At 45.9% G+C, this 27,189-nt stretch overlaps 1 protein-coding gene across 1 annotated transcript in view; it reads left to right on the forward strand.

The window, feature by feature from the left end:
* The window catches only part of LOC309560549 (uncharacterized protein), a 97,916-nt gene extending 70,954 nt beyond the window's left edge, over nucleotides 1–26,962 (forward strand). The window contains exons 16-19 of the mRNA XM_082264177.1: nucleotides 1,303–1,339; nucleotides 18,015–18,196; nucleotides 19,748–19,860; nucleotides 26,326–26,962. Coding sequence (XP_082120303.1) covers nucleotides 1,303–1,339; nucleotides 18,015–18,196; nucleotides 19,748–19,860; nucleotides 26,326–26,388 — 395 coding nt within the window. The 3' untranslated portion in view covers nucleotides 26,389–26,962. The remainder of the gene's footprint in view (nucleotides 1–1,302; nucleotides 1,340–18,014; nucleotides 18,197–19,747; nucleotides 19,861–26,325) is intronic.
* Nucleotides 26,963–27,189: the final 227 nt, after the last annotated feature.

Here is a 27,189-nt window from a genome sequence, read left to right on the forward strand (position 1 = left end):
TCGAATGGCTTGCTTGGGGCAGTGTGGAAAGCGTATGCTTAGTGCATCTGGTACTTGACCATTCCCACTAATTACGAGTGTGACGAGTGTGCATGCACATCCTTTTTTCACAGAAGTTGGTGTGGGGATTTTCTTGCCATCATTTTATATGTGGACTCTTATGTGACCTTTTGATAGAGACTTTTGAATATTAAGTTAGGGATGCACCCTCTCTGTATTGTTGACTCACAAATTAGGTGCATAGTAGCAGCAGGGACTATTCCTCTTCTCTGTGTAAAAGATAACAAAAAAATTATAGAGAATTTTGATTCTTTAAAAAATCTTAGCATACAATGACAATTATGTTTGTACAACGATAATGCTCATTATTGTTGTTAAATAATACACTGCTTGATTGTGCTTTTTTTTAATAGGCCCCAAGAGCTGTTAGCCCATTATGGCAGACTTACCTGTCAAACGATCCTCTCCAGCTCTACGCTGTCCATGTTTGCACTAGTTATGGGAGCTTCCATCTCCTGGTCGTCCTTCCAGATTTGCAACTGTTCAACTTCAGCCAGGTTGGCTGGGCTATTATGACGTCATTTCCATACGCATTCATGGCACAGCACAGATCAGTGTACATTAACGCTGACAGGCAGGGAGAAGCAAGTATGACCAAAGAGACCAATGGGGTCTCTTCTGTCATAAAGATTCTATCTGTCAGAGTTTAGTTTTTTTGGTAAATTTCCACATTCAATTTACAGTAATTTAGCAGTAACCATGTTCTTGATTTCTAGCATCACTTAAAACTATCAGGCTGTTTCAGGCAGTCAGAGGCACTCATCTAATGGAAGATCTACCTGCAAGTAGAAACCAGTCCTTTATTCTTCTAAGAACAAGTGGGAAAAGTCTAAGTACTACTCAAATGCCACCATCTCTGGTACACCATTGACCTATTTAAGGAAGGACTAATATCTTAACGTGTACTATTAATGAGCAGAGCTCTGCCAATCTATGAGCAGCCTATATATCTATAAAACAGCAAAGGTGATCTGATCAGGTTTACTCTGTGTCACAAACTGTATGTAGAGAAGGAGAATAACCTGCTCAGTAGTATGTGACCTGTATGGCCTGATCTCAAGATCAGCTTGAATAGATTATTTTACTTGCAAACATTGAGCCCTGTATGCCCATCCTTAGTCTGAGAATGACATGATTACTCAACACATCACAAGTGTGAGACTATTAGAAGCAATGTGTTAACATTTTTCTGGTATATACCTTTTGTAGAAAAAAGTGACAATTAAATATCTTATATTATAGGTGGTAAATTCGTATTCAGATTGCTTCAGCGTACCTGGTAAGTAGAAATGTGGACATTACTACATATGACAAAATTTGCCACAGTGTCTATTATCAGCACTGATCAGGAGATAGGGTGGTCTTATAGCCTGACACTTCTGCACTATTAAAGCAAAAGAATGAAAGTTAATAATAAAATATCCAGTCATTATGAAAGGTAGGTCACACTATTATATAACATCAAGACTAAAGATTCAGATTATTAGATGCCAATCAGTGACTGGTTCCTTTTAAAATGTGATATTATCATTATATGGTATATATATATAGAGCCGACAGTTTACGCAGCGCTTTACAACTTGAGGGTAGACAGTACAAATACAATACACTTCAATACAGAAGGAATCAGAAGACCCTGCTCGTTAGAGCTTACAATCTAAGAGGATATGAGCTAGGTCAATGTTTCCTAAACTATGGCTCAAGTCACAGATGTTTGTGATGGGTTGCTACATGACTGTCTAGCCAGGTTTGTACAAGCACAAAATCAGTAGCAAGTGATAAAGCATACTGAATATACAGTAATTGGCAACACAGATACATATAGGAAACTGAAAGTGATTGTAAACATTCAGGATTTTTTTATTTTAAATAGAAAACTTGTCATACTTACCTGCTTTGTGCAGTGGTTTTGCACAGAGCAGCCCTGAAACTCCACTTTTCGGGTCGCCAGTCGGTGCTCCTGGCTCCTTCCCCCTATTGAGTGCCCCTATAGCAAGCCACTTGCTGTTGGGGTACTCGTACATGCTTGCTCCTGAGCCAATTCTGTGTGTCCATTGACACACAGAGCCTGCTCAGCCTCACTCCCCTCTCTCTCCTCACTGGCTGTGCTTGACAGCAGCAGGAGCCAGTGGCTCCCACTACTGCCTCTCTCTCCAATAAAGAGAGAGAGTCAAATGAGGTCCTGCTCTTGTGCACATCGCTGGATTGGGCTCATGTACATATCTGGGGGCGAGGGGAGCTGAATAGGAAAGGTTTTTTCTCTTTCATTCATTGACAGACACAGCTCTTTATCTTCTTGACCATTGGGTTATACTGCCCCCTACAGGGGTAGGACACTAGGCAGGAAAAAGCTTGACTACGCCTATGGGGCAGTCCCAGGGGGTATACTCCCACTCTCAGCTATAGACACTCAGTTTTTTTCTGCCTAGTCAGGAGTAAGGACCTATTTCCTTGCGAGGATCTCTGGTCCTGGCAATTTTTTTCCTTTTAAATGAAATGTTTACCTATCTTTGTTATTTTGTTCCTGTCTACAATCAACTGCTGGATTGGGTGACGGACTGGATAGTCTAGATCTAGAGGGTCCCCCCTGTCTGACCAGTGAGGGCGCGCAGGCCTCAGCTCCGGGTTTGTTCAGCCACAACATAGCCCCACTGGACAGGGGCTGGCCTGCAAGTTAAACGTCTTCCAAGGGCGCATATGACCTGGCCTTCCTTCTGGCCGACAGCCACCCACATTCCGATGGAGCGGTGGTCTGTCAGGAGCGTTGCCCACCCTGTTCCTGGTGTGGTAGGTAGCTGTCCCCCCTCTTCCCCTGGAGGGTTTTGGGGTGGATGTAGGCCCCTCCCTGGGACGGTGGGACCCCCGGGTTCCCCTTCTCCCCCCAGCCCCTCTAAAATTTCGGTGGTCACAGTTGGTCTTCCAGCCCCCCTCCCCCCCTCCCTGGGTAAGGTTTTGAGCTGGCTGTTGCCACATGCTTTTAAGGGGGGCTTGTTGGAGTTGCTGCTGACCAGGTTTTTCCTGGTGCCCAACTAGGGAAGGGATGTCCTCTGGGCTCCCTGCTGCATTTGTTGAGCTGGATGAGCGGATGGTTTAACATACAAGGGTCCGCGCCTCCATCCAAGAATTTAGGCTGCGGCTTTGCGGCCTACTGGTCGGGAGCTTTGTGGGGTGGCCCCAGTGAGGGTGGCTGAAGCCATTACCCTCCATTTGGGCATCCACCCTCCCCTCCGCTACCCCTGGGTGGTCGGCTCTGCTGGGGCTTGTGCCCAAGCGGCTGGGCATCCTCAAAAATTTAGGCCGCAGCTTGCCGCCTACTAGTCTATGCGGCCGAGTGGGGTACCTCCGTAGGGGGGGGCAGCTCCAGTGTGGTTTGCTGAAGCCCCCTGCCTGGCTGGGATCCATGCCTTTGTGGCTTGACCTCCACCAAAGTTTAGGCCGCAGCCTACTAGGCCATGCAGCCAGCTTGGCGACTTCCTTGGAGGGGTAACACTGGGGGCGGTTTATTTATTTTATGGCAACCATGCCGTCTTTGTATGGGGCACATGCCCCTTTTTAGCGCTGCAGGCCCATCAGGATACCCTACCTGCGCATCCATTTTAAAGGGGCTATTTCTTATTATGCGGGCCGCTATGGGGGGGTTTGGATGGCTACCCCCCCTTGTTTTTTTACAGGGTCCAGTAGGTGGTCCATTCATGGGCCCTTGGTCGGCGTCCCCTTTGCAGGATTGCAGTCAGCGGCCCTCCCCTGATTGTTATGTTTTCTGGGTGAGCTTATTATGTAGTGCCCCCTGCCCTCCCCGCCTCATCTGTCTCATCGGATCCTGAATCTGTTTTGACCACCGCAGCCGCGAGTCACCCGACTGGGTCTGCTGTCCACGCAACCTGAGTGCTTAGATAGTGGGGATGATTCCTCTGCTTCTCTAGCTGCTCATGGAAAGGCACTGGTGGATGCACCGATTGTGTCAGTACGTGAAACTTTAAAAATGGAGGATGCAGCTGATCCTGTGTCGGAGGCACCAGTCCCTTTTTTCACCCACAGGCCCTTCAAAGTGGTGAGGGTGTTCCCCTTTTCCGCTTACTTTGCCAACATTGTCACAAAACAGTGGGGTTGTCCAAAACGCACTCTTGTGGTCCCTAAGTATTTTGTGATGTGGTATCCTTATGAGGATTCCCTGCCTAAAAAGTGGACAGTCCCACCTGTATTAGACTCACTGGTATACAGGTACATCCAATTCTGGACCTCAAGGCGCTAAACTGCTTTGTGTGGGTACAGAAGTCCAGAATAGAGTCCATTTGCACGTTAGTTGCGTCCCTACATCAGGGGGATTTCCTCAGTTTTGCCCTGGGCGAGGAGCATTATCAGTTTGTTGCGTTACCCCTTGGTCTCGCCTCCGCTCCTCGGGTCTTAACAAAAGTGGTGGTGGTTCACAGAAATAAGTTGGTTCTTCGTCCCTGTCCGCCGTTCCTTTCAAAGGTCGTCTCTGATTTTCATTTGAATGAAGACACTGTTTTGCCTTTCCTATGTCCCAGGCCTAAACATCCTAAGGAAATTGCTTTGCATTCCCTGGATGTGGTTTGGGCAATCAGGGTGTACCTGGTAGCTACGGAGTCTTTTAGGAAGTCAGACTCACTATTTGTACTCATGGATGGACCTCGGAAAGGGTTAACTGCTTGTGCTGCGACCATTTCCAGATGGATCAGACAGACGGTTATTCTGGCCTATTCCATTAGGGGTCAGGTTCCTCCACTCCCTGTTAAGGCACACTCTACTCGGGCACTTAGTGCCTCCTGGGCCTTCCGTCATCAGGCGTCAGTACTGCAGGTTTGCAAGGCGGCCACCTGGTCGTTAGTGATGTACCGAACGGTTCGCCGGTGAACGGTTCCCGGCGAACTTCGCATGTTCACGTTCGCCGCTGCGGGCGAACATATGCGATGTTCGGTCCGCCTCCTATACATCATCATTGAGGCAAACTTTGACCCTGAATCTCACAGTTTGCAGACACATTCCAGGCCAATCAGCATACCTCCCTCCCACACCCTCCCACCTCCTATAAATAAGCAAGGGCAGCATCCATCTTAGATCATTTCTGTGTTACTGAGAGCAGGGAAAGTGCTGCTGCTGCTGCTGTTATAGCTAGGGACAGTTAGTCAGTGTTCCCGGTCTTGTTAGCCAGTGTTCTTGGTACACTCCTGCTGTAAGGACAGCACCCCAAAAAGCCCTTCCTAGGGCTGGTATTTGAGGGTTTTTTTGGATATATATATATATATCTATTGTCCCCAAAAGCCCTTTTGAGGGCTGGTATTTGTGTAATTTTTTTTGTTCTGTGATATATATATATATATATATATCTATTGTCCCCAAAAGCCCTTTTGAGGGCTGGTATTTGAGCATTTTATATATATATATATATATATTGTGCACTGCAGTTACCTGCCTGCTGTGTGTGAGAGGCCACAGACCCACCACAGACTGTACTGTGTGCACACCACACTCATTTCGGGTGGCACAGGCACAGTACCTTGCATTTTAAAAAATATTTTTTCTTTTCCTCTGTCATAATTGCAGTGAGTGCTGTCAGGTCCACAGAGTGTACTGTACCCACTGCAGTGCACTGCCCACCACTGATATATATACGGTGGCACAGCATCTTGTTGCAAATTGAAAAAAAAAAAAAAATATATTTTTGCAGTTGCCTGGGCTGCCAGTGACTGTCAGGTCCACAGAGTGTACTGTGCCCACTGCAGTGCCACTGCGTGCCCACCCACCACTGATATATATACGGTGGCACAGCAGCTTGCAAATTAAAAATATATATATTTTTTTTATAATTGCAGTTGCCTGGGTGCCAGTGACTGTCAGGTCCACAGAGTGTACTGTGCCCACTGCAGTGCCACTGCCCACCCACCACTGATATATACGGTGGCAGGCATGACTTTTTTTGGATTAGTGTCTGGGGGGGTCTAAAAAGTGTACCTGTGAAGTTTCAGCTCGGTAGCATGTCCAGAACCAGAAAAAAAGATCATATAGGTGTAAAAGGGGTTCCCACCATCCCTGCTCTACTGAAAAATTATCTTTTTTTCTGGTTCTGGACATGCTACAGAGCTGAAACTTCACAGGTACACTTTTTAGACCCCCTAGACACGAAATCACACAAAAAAGTTCTTAAAAATTGTCATTTTTGATAGAGAGCCAATTATTGGAAAAATTAAAAAAAAAAAAAAAAAACTTTTCTTTGGATTTATTGTCTGGGGGGTATAAAAAGTGTACCTGTGAAGTTTCAGCTCTGTAGCATGTCCAGAACCAGAAAAAAAATGGGGTTAGGGTTAGGGTTAGGGTCAGGGCTAAGGTTAGGGTTATTTTTAGTGCTTAGGGTTAGAGGTAGAGGGGTAGGGGTAGGGCTACTAACTCTAACCCTAAGTATCTCACCGTAACCCTAACCCTAGCCCCTAACACTAAACCTAACCCTCTAGCCCTAACCCTCTAAGCCTAGCCATAAAAATAACCCTAGCCCTAACTCTAACCCTAGCCCTAAGCCTAACCCTAGCCCTAACCCTAATTCGGAATTTTTTCTGGTTCCGGACATGCTACAGAGCTGAAACTTCACAGGTACACTTTTTAGACCCCCCAGATGCTTAATCCAAAGAAATTTTTTATTTTTTTTAATTTTTTTTTTAATTTTTCCAATAATTGGCTCTCTATCAAAAAATTACAATTTTTAAGAACTTTTTTTTGTGTGATTCAGTGTCTGGGGGTCTAAAAAGTGTACCTGTGAAGTTTCAGCTCTGTAGCATGTCCAGAATCAGAAAAAAATTAGAATTAGGGCTAGGGTTAGGGTTATTTTTAGTGCTTAGGGTTAGACGGTTAGGGTTAGAGGCGTAGGGGTAGGGTTACTAACTCTAACCCTAAGTATCTCACTGTAACCCTAACCCTAGCCCCTAACACTAAACCTAACCCTAACACTTAAAGCCCAGTTCCTGTCCCATTTTGGTCGGTTCTGGTCTGTTTGCGGTTGTTTGCGGTGCGTTAAACGGGGAGTTTGGTCTGTCACTGTGAAGCGGGCGTAACCCAGAGGCGTAACTAGAGCCTTCAGGGCCCCGATGCAAGAAACCATGAAGGGCCCCCCCAGATCCCTGGCCGGGGCCCTTCCCTTCAAGCCCAGGGCTCTTCCCACTAATCCTGGGGCTCTTTACTCTCGTTGCATGGCCTTTTATTACGGTCCCGCAGCAGGATCCTTTCACAAGTTCTGCAGTGTGCTCCCTTCCTGCAATCTTGGGGCCTCCCCACAGTGGTGCAATGCCAGGGCCCGGTCGCAAGTGTGACTTTTGCAATCCTGGAAGTTCACCCACTGGTTTGCTACTGGGCCCCCTGGAGCATGGGGCCCGGTAGCAATCGCAACCCCTGCAACCCCTGTAGTTACGCCCCTGGCGTAACCCTTACACTACCTGATCGATACAACATCATACCTGATCGTATACACACACTGGATGTTTTAAAGCACGTTATTCCAAACAATTTAGGAATGTTAGGTGATTTATGCCCTTTATGGAATAAAACCCGACTCTGCGTCAACTACGTAATTTTCTATGGGAGTTTTGCCATGGATCCCCCTCCGGCATGCCACAGTCCAGGTGTTTGTCCCCTTAAAAACAACTTTTCCATTACTATTGTGGCCAGAAAGAGTCCCTGTGGGTTTTAAAATTCGCCTGCCTATTAAAGTCTATGGCGGTTCGCAATGTTCGCCGGTTCGCGAACATTCGCTGATGTTCGCCGTTCGCGAACGGCGAATTTTATGTTCGCTAAATCACTACTGGTCGTCTGTGCACAATTTTACAAAGTTTTATAAGGTGGTTGTGTTAGCATCTGCGGATACTTCTTTTGGCCGCAAGGCTGTGCAGGCTGCTGTTTAGATGACCTTGTCCTCCTTGAGGGTGTATTGTTTTTTTCAAGTGAGCTCCAGTTGTTTATGGTTGAGCTCCATGTTACCTGGTTGGCTACGGTTTAGCATTGGGTTTTTTTTTTGCTGTTCCCATCCCTCATGTTTAGCACTGCTTTGGGATGTGCCAATGGTCAAAAAGATAAAGAGCTGTGTCCGTCAATGAACGAAAGAGAAAATGGGATTTTTGACTTACCGTAAAAAACAATTTCTCTGATGTTTATTGAGGGACACTGCACCCACCCCTCTGTGGAGTTGGCTTTCTTCTGACACTGCTTGTAAAAAACTGAGTGCCTATAGCTGATAGTGGGAGTTTACTCCCTGAGACTGCCCCATAGGCGTAGTCAAGCTTTTACCTGCCTAGTGTCCTACTCCTGTAGGGGGCAGTATAACCCAATGGTCAAGAAAATAAAGAGCTGTGTCCATCAATGAACATCAGAGAAATGGATTTTACGGTAAGTCAAAAATCCCATTTTACCTTAATGCATAGAATGCATTAAGGTCAAAAACCTTCTGCCTTTAGAACCACTTGCAGGGCAAGTGAAGCGGAGCAGAGGGAATTGCAGTTAGTCTAAGCTCTGCTGATATCAAGTCAAATTCAAGTATTTACACTGCTTGCATAAAATAATCCTGATGTATCATGAATAGGGTTGAGCGGACACCTAGATGTCCGTGTTCGACGGGTTCGGCCGAACTTTAAAAAAAAGTCCGGGTCCGTGTCCCGGACTTTTACCGAACTTTTCCCGGACACCGAACCCCATTGAAGTCAATGGGGACCCGAACTTTAAGGCACTAAAATGGCTCTAAAACACCAAAGGAAAGGGCTAGAGTGCTGCAAATGGCAGCAAAACGTAATTAAGAGCATGGCAAGTGCTCTGCAAACAAATGTGGATAGGGAAATAACTTAAAACAACAAAAAAAACAGAAAAATAAAACAATGTTCTTCTTCATCTCTGAAGGACGAGGCCCATATGGAGTAGGAGGGAGGTTGAGGTGGTGGTGGATGTGGCGGTGACATAGGCATGCGCACAGGGTGTGAAGGGTGTGCCTGGGCACACCCTTTATCACCTAGGGCACATAGCATTGCCAGTGAGGAGATGGGAAAGATCTCCCTCGGACCTGCTCTGCTCTATTTCTCTTTGCCTACAGGTACATGGCCCCGATACATTACTCTCCCTGCTGGCAAACACATGCATGTGTATTTCAACTTTGGGGTGCACACCTTAATGCAATAGGCTGCGCACACCTATGGTCGGTGTAGGTGGAAGCGGCGGTGGAGGAGGACCAGGGCCGGATTAAGAGCATCATGGGCTTGGTGCTGAGGATTTTGAAGGGCCTTAAGGGCCGTGCCTTGCGATGCACCCAGAGGAGGAAGGGTGCAGCCATGCATGCCTAATTCAACATGGGATGCTGTCTCTGAAGCCCATAAACACATCCATGCATCGGCAACTGTCCCTCCTTGTCCGGCCTTCGCGCTGTGTGTGGAGGTTCTGAGGGTGCTGCCTGGGGAAGCGAGCATAGAAGCCAGACTTCTGTGTTTACAAGTGACAGAAGAGCGGTAACAGTGAATATGGCCAACCCGGGGCCTATATAAAAGGTAGGGGCCTGGAGCTGCAGCTCCAATAGCCCCTACGTTAATCTGGCCCTGAGGAGGAGGACGAGTTAGCCAACACTGCTTCTTTTCACAAATTTTAAATGAGGGTACACCCCAAAAGAGTGAGAAAGAGCAAAAATGGAACAATGGGTGGGTAAGGTCGGTATCCATTGCTATTCTGCATAAGGTACGGAAAAGTCCCGTGGGATCCATGCCTGGTTCATTTTAATGAACGTGAGCTTGTCCACATTGTCTCTGGGCAGGCGGCTGCGCTTGTCTGTTATAACGCCCCCAGCCATGCTAATTACCCGTTCAGATAATACACTGGCTGCAGGGCACGCCAGCACCTCCAAGGCGTAAAGGGCAAGCTCAGGCCATGTGCCCAATTTGGAGACCCAGAAGTTGAAGGGGGCAGACCCCTCATTCACTACATGTAGGCGTGTGCACACATACTGCTCCACCATGTTGGTAAAATGCTGCCTCCTGCTAAGACGTTCCATCTGAGCTGCTGGTGCTGCTGTTTGTTGTGGCGTGCTGACAAAGCTTTTCCACATTTCGGCCATGCTAACCCTGCCTTCTGAGGTGCTGGCGGTGCCCTGGTTGCGTTGGCGACCTCCTCCTCCTCTGCCTTGTGCTTCCACTGCGGCCCCGCTGTCAGATGGGAATGCCAGCAGCATGGCGTCTACCAGCGTGCGCTTGTACTCGCGCATCTTGCGATCGCGCTTCAGTGAGTGAATTAAGGACGGTACGTTGTCCTTGTAACGGGGATCCAGCAGCGTGGCCACCCAGTAATCAGCACAAGTTAGAATGTGGGCAACTCGGCGGTCGTTGTGGAGACACTGCAGCATGTAATCGCTCATGTGTGCCAGGCTGCCCAGAGGCAACGAAAGGCTGTCCTCTGTGGGAGGTGTATCGTCCGTGTCCTCTGTATCCCCCCAGCCACGCACCAGTGATGGCCATGAGCTGGCCTGGGTGCCACCCTGCTGTGAACATGGTTCCATCTCCTCCTCCAGCTCCTCCTCATCCTCCTCATCCTCCAGAACTGTGCCCCTGCTGGACAATTGTGTCCCTGGCGTTTGTGTGTGCAGGAAGGCACCCTCGGAGCCCCTTGCAAATGACTGCCCTGAAAGCCTTGGAAATGTTACCTCTTCATCCTCCTCCTCCTCCTCATCCTGTGCCACATCCTCTTCCATCATCGCCCGAATTGTTTTTTCAAGGAGGCATAGAAGTGGGATAGTTAAGCTGAGAACGGCGTCATTGCCACTGGCCATGTTGGTGGAGTACTCAAAACAGCGCAACAAGGCACACAGGTCTCACATGGAGGCCCAGTTATTGGTGGTGAAGTGGTGCTGTTCCGCAGAGCGACTCACGCGTGCGTGCTGCAGCTGAAACTCCACTATGGCCTGCTGCTGCTCGCACAGTCTTTCCAGCATGTGCAAGGTGGAGTTCCACCTTGTGGGCACGTCACATATGAGGCGGTGAGCGGGAAGGCCGAAGTTACGCTGCAGCGCTGCCAGGCGAGCAGCAGCAGGGAGAGAACGCCGAAAGTGCGCACAAACGGCCCGCACTTTCTGCAGCAGCTCTGACATATCGGGTAGTTTTTAAGGAACCTCTGCACCACCAAATTCAGCACATGCGCCAGGCAAGGGATGTGCGTCAAACCGGCTAGGCCCAGAGCTGCTATGAGATTTCGCCCAGGCCGGGCTTGAGGCTCGCTGGCAGCAACCACTCATTTGTCTGCTGTTCCATGCTCCTCCACAACTCCTGCGCGGTGTGTGGTTTGTCCCCCAAACAGGCAAGTTGTAAAACTGCCTGCTGTCGTTTACCCCTGGCCGTGCTGAAGTTGGTGGTGAAGGTGTTATGCTGTCCGGGTGAGGAGGCGGTAGAGGATGAGGAAGCGGAGTAGGAGGAGTTAGGAACAGGAGGCAAACTGAAGCGCCCTGCAATCCTCGGTGGTGGAAGGACATGCGCCAAATTGCTATCCGCCTCAGGCCCATCTGCCACTGCATTTACCCAGTGTGCCGTTAGGGAGATATAACGCCCCTGACCGTGCTTACTGGTCCACGTATCGGTAGTTAGGTGGACCTTGGCACAGATGGCGTTGCGCAGTGCACACCTGATTTTTTTCCCCCACTTGGTTGTGCAGGGAAGGGATGGCTTGCCTGGAAAAGTAGTGGCGGCTGGGCACGACGTACTGTGGGACAGCCACCGACATAAGGTTTTTAAAACTGTGCGTCTCCACCAGACGGAATGACAGCATTTTAAAGGCCAATAATTTTGAAATGCTGGCATTCAGGGCCAGGGATCGCGGGTGGGTAGGGGGGTACTTCCTCTTCATCTCAAGTGTTTGGGAGATGGAAAGCTGAACGCTTCCACGGGACATTGTGGAGATGGTTGTTGGTGACCCAGGTGGTGGTGTTGCTGACAGATCGTCTGTTTGCGGGGTGGCAGGTGCTGGTATCACTACAGATGTGGCTGGAGCGGCCGAGACTGCAGCAGAAGAGGAAGCAGGATGAGCCAGAGACGTTTCTTGGTTTTGAAGGTGTGTACTCCACTGCAGCTCGTGCTTTGCACTTAGATGCCTGATCATGCAGGTTGTGCTCAGGTTGAGAAGGTTTATGCCTCGCTTCAAGCTCTGATTGCACAGGGTGCAAACCACTCGTGTCCTGTCATCAGCACATTTTCTAAAGAACTTCCACGCTAGAGAACTCCTTTGAGCTGACTTTGGTGCGCTCGTTCCCTTGCTGCATTGGGCAGTAGCGGGCGTAGTGTCTAGGGCACGGCCGCTCCGCTTCTGCACCCTGCTCCCTCTTCTGCTGTGCTGGTGGCTCTGTGCGACCACCGCCTCTTCCTCCAAACTACTCAGGTCACCTGCATGACGTTCATTCCATGTGGGGTCGAGGACCTCATCGTCCTCCACATCATCTTCCACCCAGTCTTCACCCCTGCCCTCCTTGTCGGTCTCCACAATGCTGAACGCCGCAGCAGTTGGCACCTGCGTTTCGTCATCATCGGAGACGTGCTGCGATGATCCTTGCATGTACTCATCTTGAGAAATAAGTGGTTGGGCATCGCTGCACTCAATCTCTTCCACTTCTGGGGCAGGGCTAGGTGGATGGCCCTGGGAAACCCTGCTGACAGAGTCATCAAAAAGAAGAAGAGATTGCTGTATGGCTTGGGGCTCAGACTGCTTGCCTGATTTGCAAGGGGGTGAGGTGAAAGACGGTTGGACATCGGCTGCAGGTGCCAACTGTGACCTTTCTGCAGTAGACTGGGTGGGAGACAATGTGAAGGAACTGGAGGCACTGTCAGCAGCAAACCAATCTACTATCGCCTCCACTTGTTCTGGCCTCATCACTTCTAGGGGCGTATGATGCCCTACCAAATACTGATGCAGGTTCTGTCGCCTACTCACACTTGAGGAAGGTGTTTCACTTGTGCGTGTAGCTGGCACAGATCGACCACGTCCTCTCCTTGCAACAGGAGCTCTACCAGCAGCACCACGACCCAGGCCACGGCCCTTATTTGACGGTCTCCTCATATTTCTGTAATTTAAGATCTTGCCCTAGAAAGGTTTTTATTGAATAGCGGAATAGGAAATATGATCCAAAAAAGTGTATGTATCTCGCACGTACAAAACCACACTAGGCCCCAATTACTATTGTTTCTACCCCTAAAAGGATGGATGAGGAGTAGGAGGAGTATGGAACAGACAGCACCCTCAAATCTTCAGAAGTATGAGATGAACCCCAAAAACTTGGAAAGGTGGATCTCACACGTACCGACACAGACTATCACGCAATTTAATTGATCCCCAAAGGTTTTAATTGAATAGCGGAATAGAAAATATGATCAAAAAGAAAGTGTATGTATCTCACACGTACACCACCACACTAGGCCCCAATTACTATTGTTTGTACCCCTAAAAGGATGGTTGAGCAGTAGGAGGAGGAGTATGGAACAGGCAGCACCCTCAAATCTTCAGAAGTATGAGATGAACCCCAAAAACTTGGAAAGGTGGATCTCACACGTACCGACACAGACTATCACGCAATTTAATTGATCCCCAAAGGATTTAATTGAATAGCGGAATAGAAAATATGATCAAAAAGAAAGTGTATGTATCTCACACGTACACCACCACACTAGGCCCCAATTACTATTGTTTGTACCCCTAAAAGGATGGTTGAGCAGTAGGAGGAGGAGTATGGAACAGGCAGCACCCTCAAATCTTCAGAAGTATGAGATGAACCCCAAAAACTTGGAAAGGTGGATCTCACACGTACCGACACAGACTATCACGCAATTTAATTGATCCCCAAAGAATTTAATTGAATAGTGGAATAGAAAATCTGATCAAAAAGAAAGTGTATGTATCTCACACGTACACCACCACACTAGGCCCCAATTACTATTGTTTGTACCCCTAAAAGGACGGTTGAGCAGTAGGAGGAGGAGTATGGAACAGGCAGCACCCTCAAATCTTCAGAAGTATGAGATGAACCCCAAAAACTTGGAAAGGTGGATCTCACACGTACCGACACAGACTATCACGCAATTTAATTGATCCCCAAAGGTTTTAATTGAATAGCCGAATAGAAAATATGATCAAAAAGAAAGTGTATGTATCTCACACGTACACCACCACACTAGGCCCCAATTACTATTGTTTGTACCCCTAAAAGGATGGTTGAGCAGTAGGAGGAGGAGTATGGAACAGGCAGCACCCTCAAATGTTCAGAAGTATGAGATTGTGTTCACTGTACCCCACAAAGATTGTGTTCACTGCACCCCACAAAGATTGTGTTCACTGCACCTCAAAAAGGATTTTGTTCACTGCACCCCACAAAGATTGTGTTCACTGCACCCTAAAAGGATTTTGTTCACTGCACCCCAAAAAGATTGTGTTCACTGTACCCCCCAAAGATTGTGTTCACTGCACCCCACAAAGATTCTGTTCCCTGTACCCCACAAAGATTGTGTTCACTGCACCCCACAAAGGATTTTGTTCACTGCACCCCAAAAAGATTGTGTTCACTGCACCCCAAAAAGGATGTTGTTCACTGCACCCCAAAAAGGATGTTGTTCACTGCACCCCAAAAAGGATTTTGTTCACTGCACCCCAAAAAGATTGTGTTCACTGCACCCCACAAAGGATTTTGTTCACTGCACCCCAAAAAGATTGTGTTCACTGTACCCCCCAAAGATTGTGTTCACTGCACCCCCCAAAGATTGTGTTCACTGCACCCCACAAAGGATTTTGTTCACTGCACCCCAAAAAGATTGTGTTCACTGTACCCCCCAAAAATTGTGTTCACTGCACCCCTCAAAGATTGTGTTCACTGCACCCCAAAAAGGATTTTGTTCACTGCACCCCAAAAAGGATGTTCACTGCACCCCAAAAAGGATTTTGTTCACTGCACCCCACAAAGATTGTGTTCACTGCACCCCACAAAGGATTTTGTTCACTGCACCCCAAAAAGATTGTGTTCACTGCACCCCAAAAAGGATTTTGTTCACTGCATCCCAAAAAGGATGTTGTTCACTGCACCCCAAAAAGGATTTTGTTCACTCCACCCCAAAAAGATTGTGTTCACTGCACCCCACAAAGATTGTGTTCACTGCACCCCAAAAAGGATTTTGTTCACTGCACCCCAAAAAGATTGTGTTCACTGCACCCCACAAAGATTGTGTTCACTGCACCCCACAAAGGATTTTGTTCACTGCACCCCAAAAAGATTGTGTTCACTGCACCCCACAAAGATTGTGTTCACTGCACCCCACAAAGGATTTTGTTCACTGCACCCCAAAAAGATTGTGTTCACTGTACCCCCCAAAGATTGTGTTCACTGCACCCCACGAAGATTCTGTTCACTGTACCCCACAAAGATTGTGTTCACTGCACCCTAAAAGGATTTTGTTCACTGCACCCCAAAAAGGATGTTGTTCACTGCACCTCAAAAAGATTGTGTTCACTGTACCCCCCAAAGATTGTGTTCACTGCACCCCACAAAGGATTTTGTTCACTGCACCCCAAAAAGATTGTGTTCACTGTACCCCCCAAAGATTATGTTCACTGCACCCCACAAAGATTCTGTTCACTGTACCCCACAAAGATTGTGTTCACTGCACCCCACAAAGGATTTTGTTCACTGCACCCCAAAAAGATTGTGTTCACTGCACCCCAAAAAGGATTTTGTTCACTGCACCCCAAAAAGGATGTTGTTCACTGCACCCCAAAAAGGATTTTGTTCACTGCACCCCACAAAGGATTTTGTTCACTGCACCCCAAAAAGATTGTGTTCACTGCACCCCAAAAAGGATTTTGTTCACTGCACCCCAAAAAGGATGTTGTTCACTGCACCCCAAAAAGGATTTTGTTCACTCCACCCCAAAAAGATTGTGTTCACTGCACCCCACAAAGATTGTGTTCACTGCACCCCACAAAGATTGTGTTCACTGCAGCCCAAAAAGATTGTGTTCACTGCAGCTCACACACAGAAAAATGGATGTGGATCACTGACACCTGCCTATCTCCTATCCCACACCACACAGCAATATCGATTGTAGTTTGTAGAACACAGTTTCCCTAAAATTCAGCAGCAGCAGCCTCTCCCTAACAGGATTGAGAAGAGATCGTAGATCAGGATTGAGTGCAGAGTCACCCCACCCCCCACACAGCAATATCGATTGTACTTTGTAGAAGACACTGACCCTATAATTCAGCAGACTCTATCCCTAAAATGCCTACAACTCGCCCTGCCTAAACACTCCGACCTGTCCCTCAATTCTATCCGGACACAAATGGTTTTTTCCTGCCTGTCTTTCCCTAATCAGCAGCCAGCACGTTGATGTGTGCTCTGTCCCTGATCCAAGCAGCAGAATGAAGACGCTGCGGCTGCCTGGAACTTATAAAGACTTGGTCACATGCTTCAGACGGCCAATCACAGCTACTGAGACATTTGCAGGCATGGCTGGGATGGCTTAAGGCACACCAGTTAAACGATTGTTGATTGGCTGTTGAAAGCCCGCCATGAAAAGAGCACCAAAGCATGCAAAACCCGGAAATAAAACGACCGAACACGGATTTTTACCCGAACATACAGTAAAGTGTCCGTGTCCGTGTTCGGGTACAAAAAATCCAATTATTCGGTACGAACACGAATAATACAGTCCGTGTTCGCTCAACACTAATCATGAATACAGAGCTGCATTCATTTATACGTCCATATTTACCTGAAATTTTGCTTTAAATAGTGTTTGTATATGTATGGAAATTTATGTTAAAATTACATTATTTGTTCTCTGTTTTGAATAATTATCGGTTTTATTGAAGCTGAAGTTTAGGTATGGCAGTTTTTACATAGTTACATTGGTCCAGCTTGGACCATAATAAGTATGTGTGTGCCATACCTGTGGGATCCCCATGGAAGCTGGAAATTATTGTAGTAGGCACTTGGAATCAAGTAATTGCTGCCAGTATGGCTTTGCTGACCTTATCAATTCTCTTTTGGGTCGCTGTAGAGCAGTGGTAGACAACCATTGGGAGGTGGAGATCTATCTGAACAACATGAAAGAGATCAAAGATCACCAAGGTTTAGCGGCCTCATGTTAGTTTTGAGAATTTAACTAGTGTGGCCCTAACTAAATAGTAAGGAATTTTTGGCAAAATATAATAAAACAAATGTCACTGTAAATATATAAACTTAGCCTACCTTTAAAAGTGGACAGTGTTAGTCAGTAGAGCAGTGGACGATGTGTGGACAGTGTCAGTAGGGCAGTGAATGGTGTCAGTGCATTCAGAAACTAATGCATAGTAAACTTCCATCCTGAAGATCTTCCACAGCAGCCGACGGGAGAAGAGGAAAAGGAAAGCTGGCAGCACTGTAAGGAAGGGGGGGGGGCGGGGGAGCACACAGGGGGGGGGGGGGCAGGCAGCAGAAGTTAGGGGACAGGAGGATCAGTGGTGGCGAAGTTCACTGGAGCTGATCCCCAGCAACAGCTGATCCTCCATCAACAGCTGAATGCCGGCGGGAGCGAAGGAGGAGAAGCAGACTTTCAGATGCTGCAGGAGGAAAGCGGATTGGTGACACTAAACGTTGTCCCCGCTCCTGTCCAGGTGCTGAGGGCAAGAAACGGATGTGATCTACCCGTCACCTGGCCATGGTTAATGGGTAGATTACGATCGATGAGTTGCCAACCCCCATGTACAGTAGAAATTTTCCTATTTGGGGCCTATGGTAAAAATATATTAAAACACTTGAGCTAAGTGGGATGCTGGATGAAACTCTACTTTGTAGATGTTTTTCATTTTTTATCTGTTACTGCAGCTGCTAATAATTGTTTAATTACAGTGTCTTTATAATTTTTTATGCATCCCTGAGTTTTAGTATTAGAATTTTTTTTTTTAATTTATTGATTTTTTAGGATTTTGAAAAAAGCAAGTAAGGAAATATTGGCTGCCATACCTAAACTATATACAGAAGATCAGATTGTATGGTACTTAAATCAGACTAGTGGATTACTGCTAGATGATGTGTGTCCACTGCCGGTGCCTCCACAAGAACTTCCTTCAGTGGCACAGGAGACCTTGAAAAGCAAAGTGCAAAGTAAGTTCTATTTTTGAGAATTCTGAGCCTTGCTTGTGCGTCTGTATTCAAAGTTTATTTGATTAGGTAGGATATATTCATCACATTCAACCTTATTAGTCTTATATGACTTTAACACTTTAAAATAGATGGAAACCTTGTCTTATCTATTTGAACATAGATGCACATCTGTCAGCAATGATGATGTTACCTAATGCCAATATCAATAACAATAATATTAAAAACTCTTAGATTAACAAAATTGTTGGAAACAGTGCATACATGTTTCCAAAATTCTACTGGACTTGGGTTTTTGTGATCTAATACTGTATATTATCTTTATTATCTACCTAAATCATAATTTTGATTCTTGATAGTAACCATTTTAAACCTGATCTGCTCAGACTGTTTTATCCTGTCATCATGAGTGTCATTGGACAGCTGATCATAGTTTGTTTTGGGACCTTAAAGACAAATCTTTCTTTAAAACCCTGCTGAATAAATATAATTTCTAATAATATGGGGAATTCAACCCTTAAGTGGAGCCATATTTGAGGTGCTTACTAATAGGTTGAACACCCAAGTTTAGTCTTGGGTTTTGTCTAAATAACTAGTTAGTTATTGAGTCATCCTAGAAAGGTAGCTATTGCTGGGATTATATTTTAAACAAGATCTATAGTAATGGCAATGATGCAAAAGTTGGTAATTGTGGACAAACCTACGCCATACAATACTTACTGGGCTGTCTCTCTGTTTTGCCCAGGCACAGCCAATTTTGTTGGCTCCCCTACCAACAACAATGCCATATGTTAACAAAATTATAATGTAGATGTTCGCCAGCACACCAAGGATCTTCCATTTCATCCAAACATTTTTTAGTTAAAAAAGATCACATCACAAAACTGTGTAGTGCAATCTTTCGGAGTCACGCAGGACCCCTTTTTCAGGCATGTGATTATGATGCATGACCATTCACACACAGAGACGCGGAGCGGCCCTGCCCCCTTTCTCTCCTCATTGGCTCACTGGCTGTGATTAACAGCAGTCAATGGCTCTGACTGCTGTCTTAGCCAATAAGAGGGGAGAGTCCCTGGAAAGCACATTGTTGGAGAAAGATCAGGCTCAGGTAAGTATTATGGGGGGGAGGGGGGGTTGCGACAAAGAAGGTTTTTTACCCTTATGCATAGAATGCATAAAGTTAAAAAACCTTCAGCCTTTACAAACACTTTAATTTAGCTATGTACAGTAAGAATTTCCCCATTCACACGAAATAGTGGGCATGGACAAATTGCCACTGACAGCTATTGTATTAGTTTTCTTTTTTAATTTCCAATCACAAACATTTTTTTTTTCATTATTTACTTTTCCAACAGGCCAAAAGGTTTAGAGACTGAAATATCTTGCTTAATTATCCACGTACTACACAATTCTCTCAAATGACATTGGAGCTCACTGCAGTGCTTGGGAAAGCCATATGGTGCAACCAAAATTATGGACAGTATTGTGATGCTATATAATCTGTCTCTGAATGCAAAATATTTGTATCTAAGTCATTCATTTTTTTACTGACAGGTCTACTAACAAATAAATTCATAAAGTACCTGGTTGAGAGAAAGATTTTGAATAATATAAAAGCAGCTCATGAAGTGTTTCAAAACTCAAAGGCAAACAAAGAAACTCTTTTTGTAAGTAGATGCTTTTGGCTGGAAATGGTTTAGGATAAGTAAGCTTTTCTTGCAGGACGTGGTATGCGCACATTTTGCATGTCACCTATGTATAATTTGTTGATGTTGACTGGATTTTCAGACCCTTAGAAGCATGGTTGATAATTTAATCCCATATTTTTTATTATTATTTTCCACATTATTTTGAAGAGTCACCTCCATGAGTGGACCACATTTTTGCTTATTTGATTAAATCAATTTCCTTAAAGAGGTTGTAAACCCCCCTCTCTAACTTGTACATATAGGTATGCCTAAACAAAGGCTTACCTATAGGTCAGTGATGGTGAACCTATGGCATGCATGCCACGGCTGGCACGCAGAGCCATTTCTGTGGGCACGCGAGAGAGTCCATAGAGTGCCCAGGTACGGTGGCAGCGGCAGCAAACAGCGGTGTGGGAATGTATCTGCACATGGCGAGCGAGCGAGTGAGTGGGTGGCCCCGCAGCCTCCATGGGGAAAGTTAACAGGCCTGAGAGCCCAGGAGGCAGAGAAGAGCTTCACCGCCTCCTTGATGCCCGAAGAGGCGCGCAGTGGGTGCAGCATCCCCGGCACCTTCCAGAGCCTGGACTCCTCAACTTTAACAGTGAGGCCCGGGGAACTGGAAGGAACAGAGCAGAGAGCACCACCTGATCAAGGATGGAGACTGGCATGGGAGGTACAGGGCATGATCATACACAGACTACCTACAGACAAAGACTGGGACTGGGGGGCAGAACAGTGACTGCAGATAGAGACAGAGGTAGAGGTATCTCTCTCATTTCCCCCCTCACTGTCCTCTCAGCTACCCCTCTCTCTCTCAAGCCCCCCCCCTCTGTATCAAGCCCACCTCTCTCTCACCCTCCTACCTCTCTCTCAGTCCCCCCTCTCTCTCTCACCCTCCCTCTCTCTCTGCCCCCCCTCTCTATCACACCCCTCTTTCTCTCACACCCCCCTCTCTCTCTCATCCCCTCTCAACCCCCTCTCTCTCTCCTTCTCTCACCCCCCCCCCCTCACTCTCCCACTCCCCTCTCTCTCACCCCCCCTCTCTCTCTCATCCCTCTCCTCTCTCACACACCCCTCTCTCTAACACACATACACACCCCCTTTCTCTCACTCTCCTCTCTCTCCCTCTCTCACCCCCTCTCACTCTCTCTCACACCCCCCGCTCTCACTCTCTCTCACACCCCCCTCTCTTTCTCTCCAACCCCCCCCCCCTTTCTCTCCTATCCCCTCTCTCTGTCTCTTACCCCTCTCTCTCTCAGCCCCCCTCTCTCACTAATTGCAGTGTTGCCACTTAATAATAATAATAATAAGGATGGTTTTGTGTTGCAGTTTGGGCACTCAGGGTCAAAAAGGTTCACCATCACTGCTATAGGTACTGTAAATATCTCCTAAACTTGCACTGTTTAGGACATATTTACTTTGCATGCAGCCAGTGACATTACTTCTGAAGGAACGTTCCTTCAGAGCCCTGTGCCGTAAACAGCGGCTCTGGCCAATCAGATGGCCGGAGGACGCGAACCAGGAAGTAGGATGGCTGAACATGTCGGTTGTGTCAACAGTGAGCAGGCGGCACTGGGGGGCTACGTTCTAAGGTAAGTATTTCATAATGAGCTAGTATGCGATGCATTCTAGCTCATTATGCCTTTTTCTTTCAGGTTTTTTTTTTCTGAGGTTTACAATCTCTTTAACCACTTAAGCCCCAGAAGATTTTACCCCCTTCCTGACCAGGGGGTATTTTGTGATTCGGCACTGCGTCACTTTAACGGACAATTGCGCGGTCGTGCGACGCTGTATCTAAACGAATTTGGCATCCTTTTTTTCCCCACAAACAGAGCTTTCTTTTGGTGGTATTTGATCACCTGTGCGATTTTTTTTTTTTTTTTGATCACGCGCTATAAACAAAAAAAGAGCGTAAATTTTGCAAAAATAGCAATATTTTTCACATTTTTTATATGAAATTCCCCCCCAAAAGAAATGTAAAAATCAAAATATTTTAACATTTTCGGCCAATTTGTTTTATGCTACCTATGTTTGGTAAAAAAAATTGCAAAAAGCGTATTTTGATTGGTTTGCGCAAAAGTTATCGCGTTTACTAACAAAGGGAAAGATTTTTGTCATTTTTGTTGTTTTTTTTTTTAACGCGTAATGGCGGCGATCTGCGATTTTTTTTTTTTTTTTTTTGCGGTACTGCGACATTGCGGCGGACAGATCGGACCCTTGACTGACATTTTTTACACTTTTGGGGTTACCAGTGACATTTCTACAGTAATCAGTGCTATACATATGCACTGTTACTGTAAAAATACACTGGCAGTGAAGGGGTTAACTTTTTTTGAAAGGGAGGGGCTATGTGTGTCCCTAGGGGCTTGCTTTCTACTGTGATTGGCTGTGGCTTCAGATGTATGAAGAGTGATCAACGGTTCTACATAGTAGAACCGTATGATCATCCTTCATACACAGGGGAGAATGACAGGCAGCTTGTTTACACAAGCCGCCTGACTTTCTCCCTCTCCCCCGCCTATCGCAGAGTGACCGGCGGACATCGGGTCCGCCGGTCACACGCGCGGGGGGGGTCCGTGACCACGCGGGAGCGCGCCTCCGGCGGCGCGCGCTCGCTCCCTAGACCCTCACAAGCTAGTGACGTAGCCCTACGTCACTTTGCCTGAGAGGGGCTGACCGCCGACGTAGATAGTCGTGTGGCGGTCGGCAAGTGGTTAAATCTGCCCTTCCTTGGTACAGCCATTGCTACATTTTTGGACTACTTTGAGAAGTAAGCAACTAAAGGCGGAAGGTGATGATATTTTAGCTTGCCTGTAACCAAGAGAAGGGTAAATAATTTAAAAAATAAACCTGTTCTACCGAAAGCTTGCCCAGTCATCTCCTGCTTTTTGAAGTAGATAAAAACAAAAAGGAAAGCATTCAACGTCTGTGCAAACTGTTGTCACTATATAAATCCTGTATAATAATAATAACATGGCCTGATATGCATCAACAACATTGCTATTTTGATAGAAGGAGCTCAATTTTCTCTTGAGTCCCCACCTTATGATATAGGGAATATGAGCAAGGGGGCCATCTGCTTCTTTATGCATGAACGGTTTAGGCTGGTATTGTTCAGGGAAGAAAGTAGTAGTTGATATTCTCAAATATGAAAGAGGCCTGAAAACAGCTCTGGATGATGGACAATACTTATGTGTCTTTGCGGCCAGGGCTAAAGTGAGACCTGTGGCCAGGCTGTGCTTGGAGAAAAGGTTAAAGGGTAACTCCACTTTCATGGGAAAAATATAGCGTATATGATTGCAAAATCATATTGTAATTAAATGTTATTAAAAATTACCTTTCCTTTTCAATCTGCAGCTGCTGTAATTTACTGTAAAATGCAATACAGCTACCTGAAGGTGTTCTGTACACAGAATATGTACAGAACGCCCCCTATAAACATAATTTCCTGCTTGTGTGATTGGCTCACTAATTTTCCCAGAAGTCTGCACTAATGGGGCCCATACACTAGACAAAAAATCATTTGAAAATCTGTCATTTGGACAGTTCATTCGTTTTTCAGCCAGTTAATGGGCACAAATCAGTAATCGGTTGTGATGTTTTTGAGCCAAAAAAAACCAAGGACAAGTGTGGAAAATTTCTGCCAACCGAACAATAAATTGAAAGGTTAATCACTTGCCGACCACCGCACGACTATCTACGGCGGCGGTCAGCCCCTCACAGGCAAAGTGACGTAGGGCTACGTTGCTTGCTTGTGAGGGTCTAGGGAGCGAGCGCGCGCCGCCGGTGGCACGCTCCCGCTCCCGCGTGGTCACGGACCCCCCCCGCGCGTGTGACCGGCGGACCCGATGTCCGCCGGCCACTCTGCGATTGGCGGGGGAGAGGGAGAAAGTCAGGCGGCTTGTGTAAACAAGCTGCCTGTCATTCTCCCCTCTGTATGAGAGATGATCATACGGATCTACTATGTAGATCCATTGATCACTCTGCATACAGCTGAAGCCACAGCCAATCACAGTAAGAATCACGCCCCTAGGGACACACACAGCCCCTCCCTCTCAAATAAAGTTAACCCCTTCACTACCAGTGTATTTTTATAGTAACAGTGCATATATATATATAGCACTGATTACTGTAGAAATGTCACTGGTAACCCCAAAAGTGTCAAAAATGTCAGTCAAGGGTCCGATCTGTCCGCCGCAATGTCGCAGTACTGCAAAAAAAATCGCAGATCGCCGCCATTACGCGTTAAAAAAAAAACAACAAAAATGACAAAAATCTTTCCCTTAGTTAGTAAACGCAATAACTTTTGCGCAAACCAATCAAAATACGCTTTTTGCGATTTTTTTTTTTTTAGCAAACATAGGTAGCATAAAACAAATTGGCCGAAAATGTAAAAAAATTTTGATTTTTACATTTTTTTTGGGGGGAATTTCATATAAAAAAAAGTGAAAAATATTGCTATTTTTGCAAAATTTAGGCTATTTTTTTGTTTATAGCGCGTGATCAAAAAATCGCACAGGTGATCAAATACCGCCAAAAGAAAGCTCTGTTTGTGGGAAAAAAAGGACGCCAAATTCGTTTAGGTACAGCGTCGCACGACCGCGCAATTGTCCGTTAAAGTCACGCAGTGCCGAATCGCAAAATACCCCCTGGTCGTTTAGCAGCCAAATCCTCCGGGGCTTAAGTGGTTAATGTGTTTCTCGACCAAACTATGTGCACTAGGCATATGTAACAAAACGAACGAAAAACTGATTCCTTTATGTTCTTTAAACAATTTATTGTTTTAGATTTTTGGCATCCCCTGCAACAAAAATGTAATTTTTGGTAATGTACTCTCACTAGAAAATCATGTTTTTCTCATTAGAGCCTTACACCTGCAACAGCTGGTTGATAATTAAAGAGGTTGTAAACCGAGAAAAAAATTTTTTCTCTTTTTTACATCCTGAAAGAGAAACCCATAATGAGCTAGTATGCATCGCATAGTAGCTCATTATGAAATACTTACCTTAGAACGAGCCCCCGCCGTGCCGTCCGCTTACCTGTATGACGGGCGACATGTATAGTCGCCCGTCTTCCGGGATCGCGGCATCCGGCCATCTGATTGGCCGGAGCCGCGGTGACGTCACTCCCGCGCACGCGCGCGGGAGCCGACGGTCACGGCACGGGGCTCTGAAGGAACGGCACGATCTGCCGTTCCTTCAGAGCGCATGCGCCAGTGACGTCACTGGCTGCATTAAAGGTAAATATCTCCTAAACGGTGCAAGTTTAGGAGATATTTACAGTACCTATAGGTAAGCCTTAATATAGGCTTACCTATAGGTACAACTTCCTGAGGAGGGTTTACTTCCTCTTTAAGAAATCACTCCCATATGGCCCCTTTCACCCAAGCTTTCTAATCTGTCTGCCTGTCGGTTTTTCAGGCGGACCTGATCGGATGCATCCCTATGGAGCAGCGGTGACATGTCCGCTGACACCCGCTGCTATCTGATCCTGTCCGTGAAATCTGGACAAATGGAAACCCTATTTTTCATCCGTCTGGAGGATCGGATCGGATAGGATCAAATGAAAACGAACAGGTGGCCCATTTTCATCTGATCTCCCATAGAGAAGAGTAGAGCTCTGATAGCTCCATCTCTGCAAAGTAAGCGGAGACAGAGCTGTCATCCGCCTGCTCAGCGGGTATCAACAGATCGATCCCCGCTGAGCAAAACGGAGTCCGCCGGGTGCTAAGCCCGTCTGAAAGGACCCTTAAGCCTCGTACACACGCTTCGAAATTCGGCAGGGAATTTTCGGCTTGTTAGTATGATGCTTCCGACAACTGACTCCGACTTTTCGGCCAAAAAAAATCTGGTGTGCAGGCTATATAATGTTTGTCCTCCGTCAAAACACGGCCGATTTTCATGCAGTCAGTACAGATTCCGACAAGGAAAAATCTTATGAGCAAGACTGGGCATGCTCAGAGAAGAAAGAACACAAAGATAGCAAACCAACACATGACATCACTTCTGAAGTAGAATTTTGTCAGTCGACAAAAGTCCAGTGCAGTCTAGGCACATTCCAACAAACAAAACACCACTCTGGACAAAAGACGGACGACCGGTCGGCGGAAAATCGTTGCGTGTGTACTAGGCTTTAGACTCAATCAGAACAGGGGCACAGAAGAACAAACAGTGATTTCTTCAGAATAACAAAAGGTAGGAATCTGCAAAAAAAAATTGTTAAAATCCTTGCAATGTACAGAGATCACCCAGAGGGGAATATTTTTTTTTTTTCTTAACAAAAGTGGGGTTACCCTTTAAGTTAGAAAAAGTAAATTTGTACATGTGGGTTAGGTGTTAATATTGATCAGTTGAGAAAGTAGACTTGCCATGTAACTTTCAGTCCACTTGAAGAGTAATTTTCCAGATGTTCATTTGTTCCTTTTTTTCTTTTTTTTGCTTACAGGGAATTCTTGAAGATCTTACCAGGATCCTCACTAATGCATCTCAGGACACTATCAGATATTAAAACCATCTCAAAGGGGTTTTGTATGCAAAATATCAAACATTCTCAGGAAATTGCTAAAGACAAAATTCATGGCTTTGTAGCCCATTTTGATATCGGTTAGACAGATTCCATACCTGTCGATTCCTGTGCTCATGCATTGCTGCAGGCAGCGATACATGGGAATAAACTCATAGGAAAGAAGGAGATGACTTTATAATGATGTTGCAATATACACAGAGAAATAAGTCACAAAGAAAACTGTAAACTGCTCTAGGATCAAATTAGCCTGGCATTTTTCTATGTATGGCACTTGGTTCAAGAACTTTAACAGTGTCCATTACATGTTGAATAAAATGCCAATCGAAAAAAAAAAAAAAAAAACATTTGTCAAGAAACAACCTACAATATCCATATACACTATTGGCCTTGTGCTGACATTCATATTCTGATAACCCTGTAACTATTGGGGTATATAAACATTATTTTATTTATTTTTTTTTTGTACTGTGCAGAACATTTGTAGCCTGTTTGTCATATTTTGACTTGTGATCATTTAAAAAAGTGTCATATTTATCTAATTTAGGCCTCATGCACACAGGGCATTAGAAAAAACGAGCTGCAAAGCCACTACCAACATCAGGAAAAAGTGGCTGTAAAAACTTGCTTTAGTAGCTTTTTCCATTGGCGTTAAGGTGCATTTAGCCACGTTAGCTTTTACCTGCATTTCTCTGCTTCTATTCAAAAGCAGTGGTTCCCTATGAGAGCCGCATTTGATCCAGCTTTCAGCCCATTGATTTGAATAGAATTTGCATCCAAGTCAGA

The sequence above is a fragment of the Pelophylax lessonae genome (genome assembly GCF_965119305.1).
Source record: "Pelophylax lessonae genome assembly, chromosome: 7".
In the NCBI taxonomy this organism is placed as follows: Eukaryota; Metazoa; Chordata; class Amphibia; order Anura; family Ranidae; genus Pelophylax; species Pelophylax lessonae.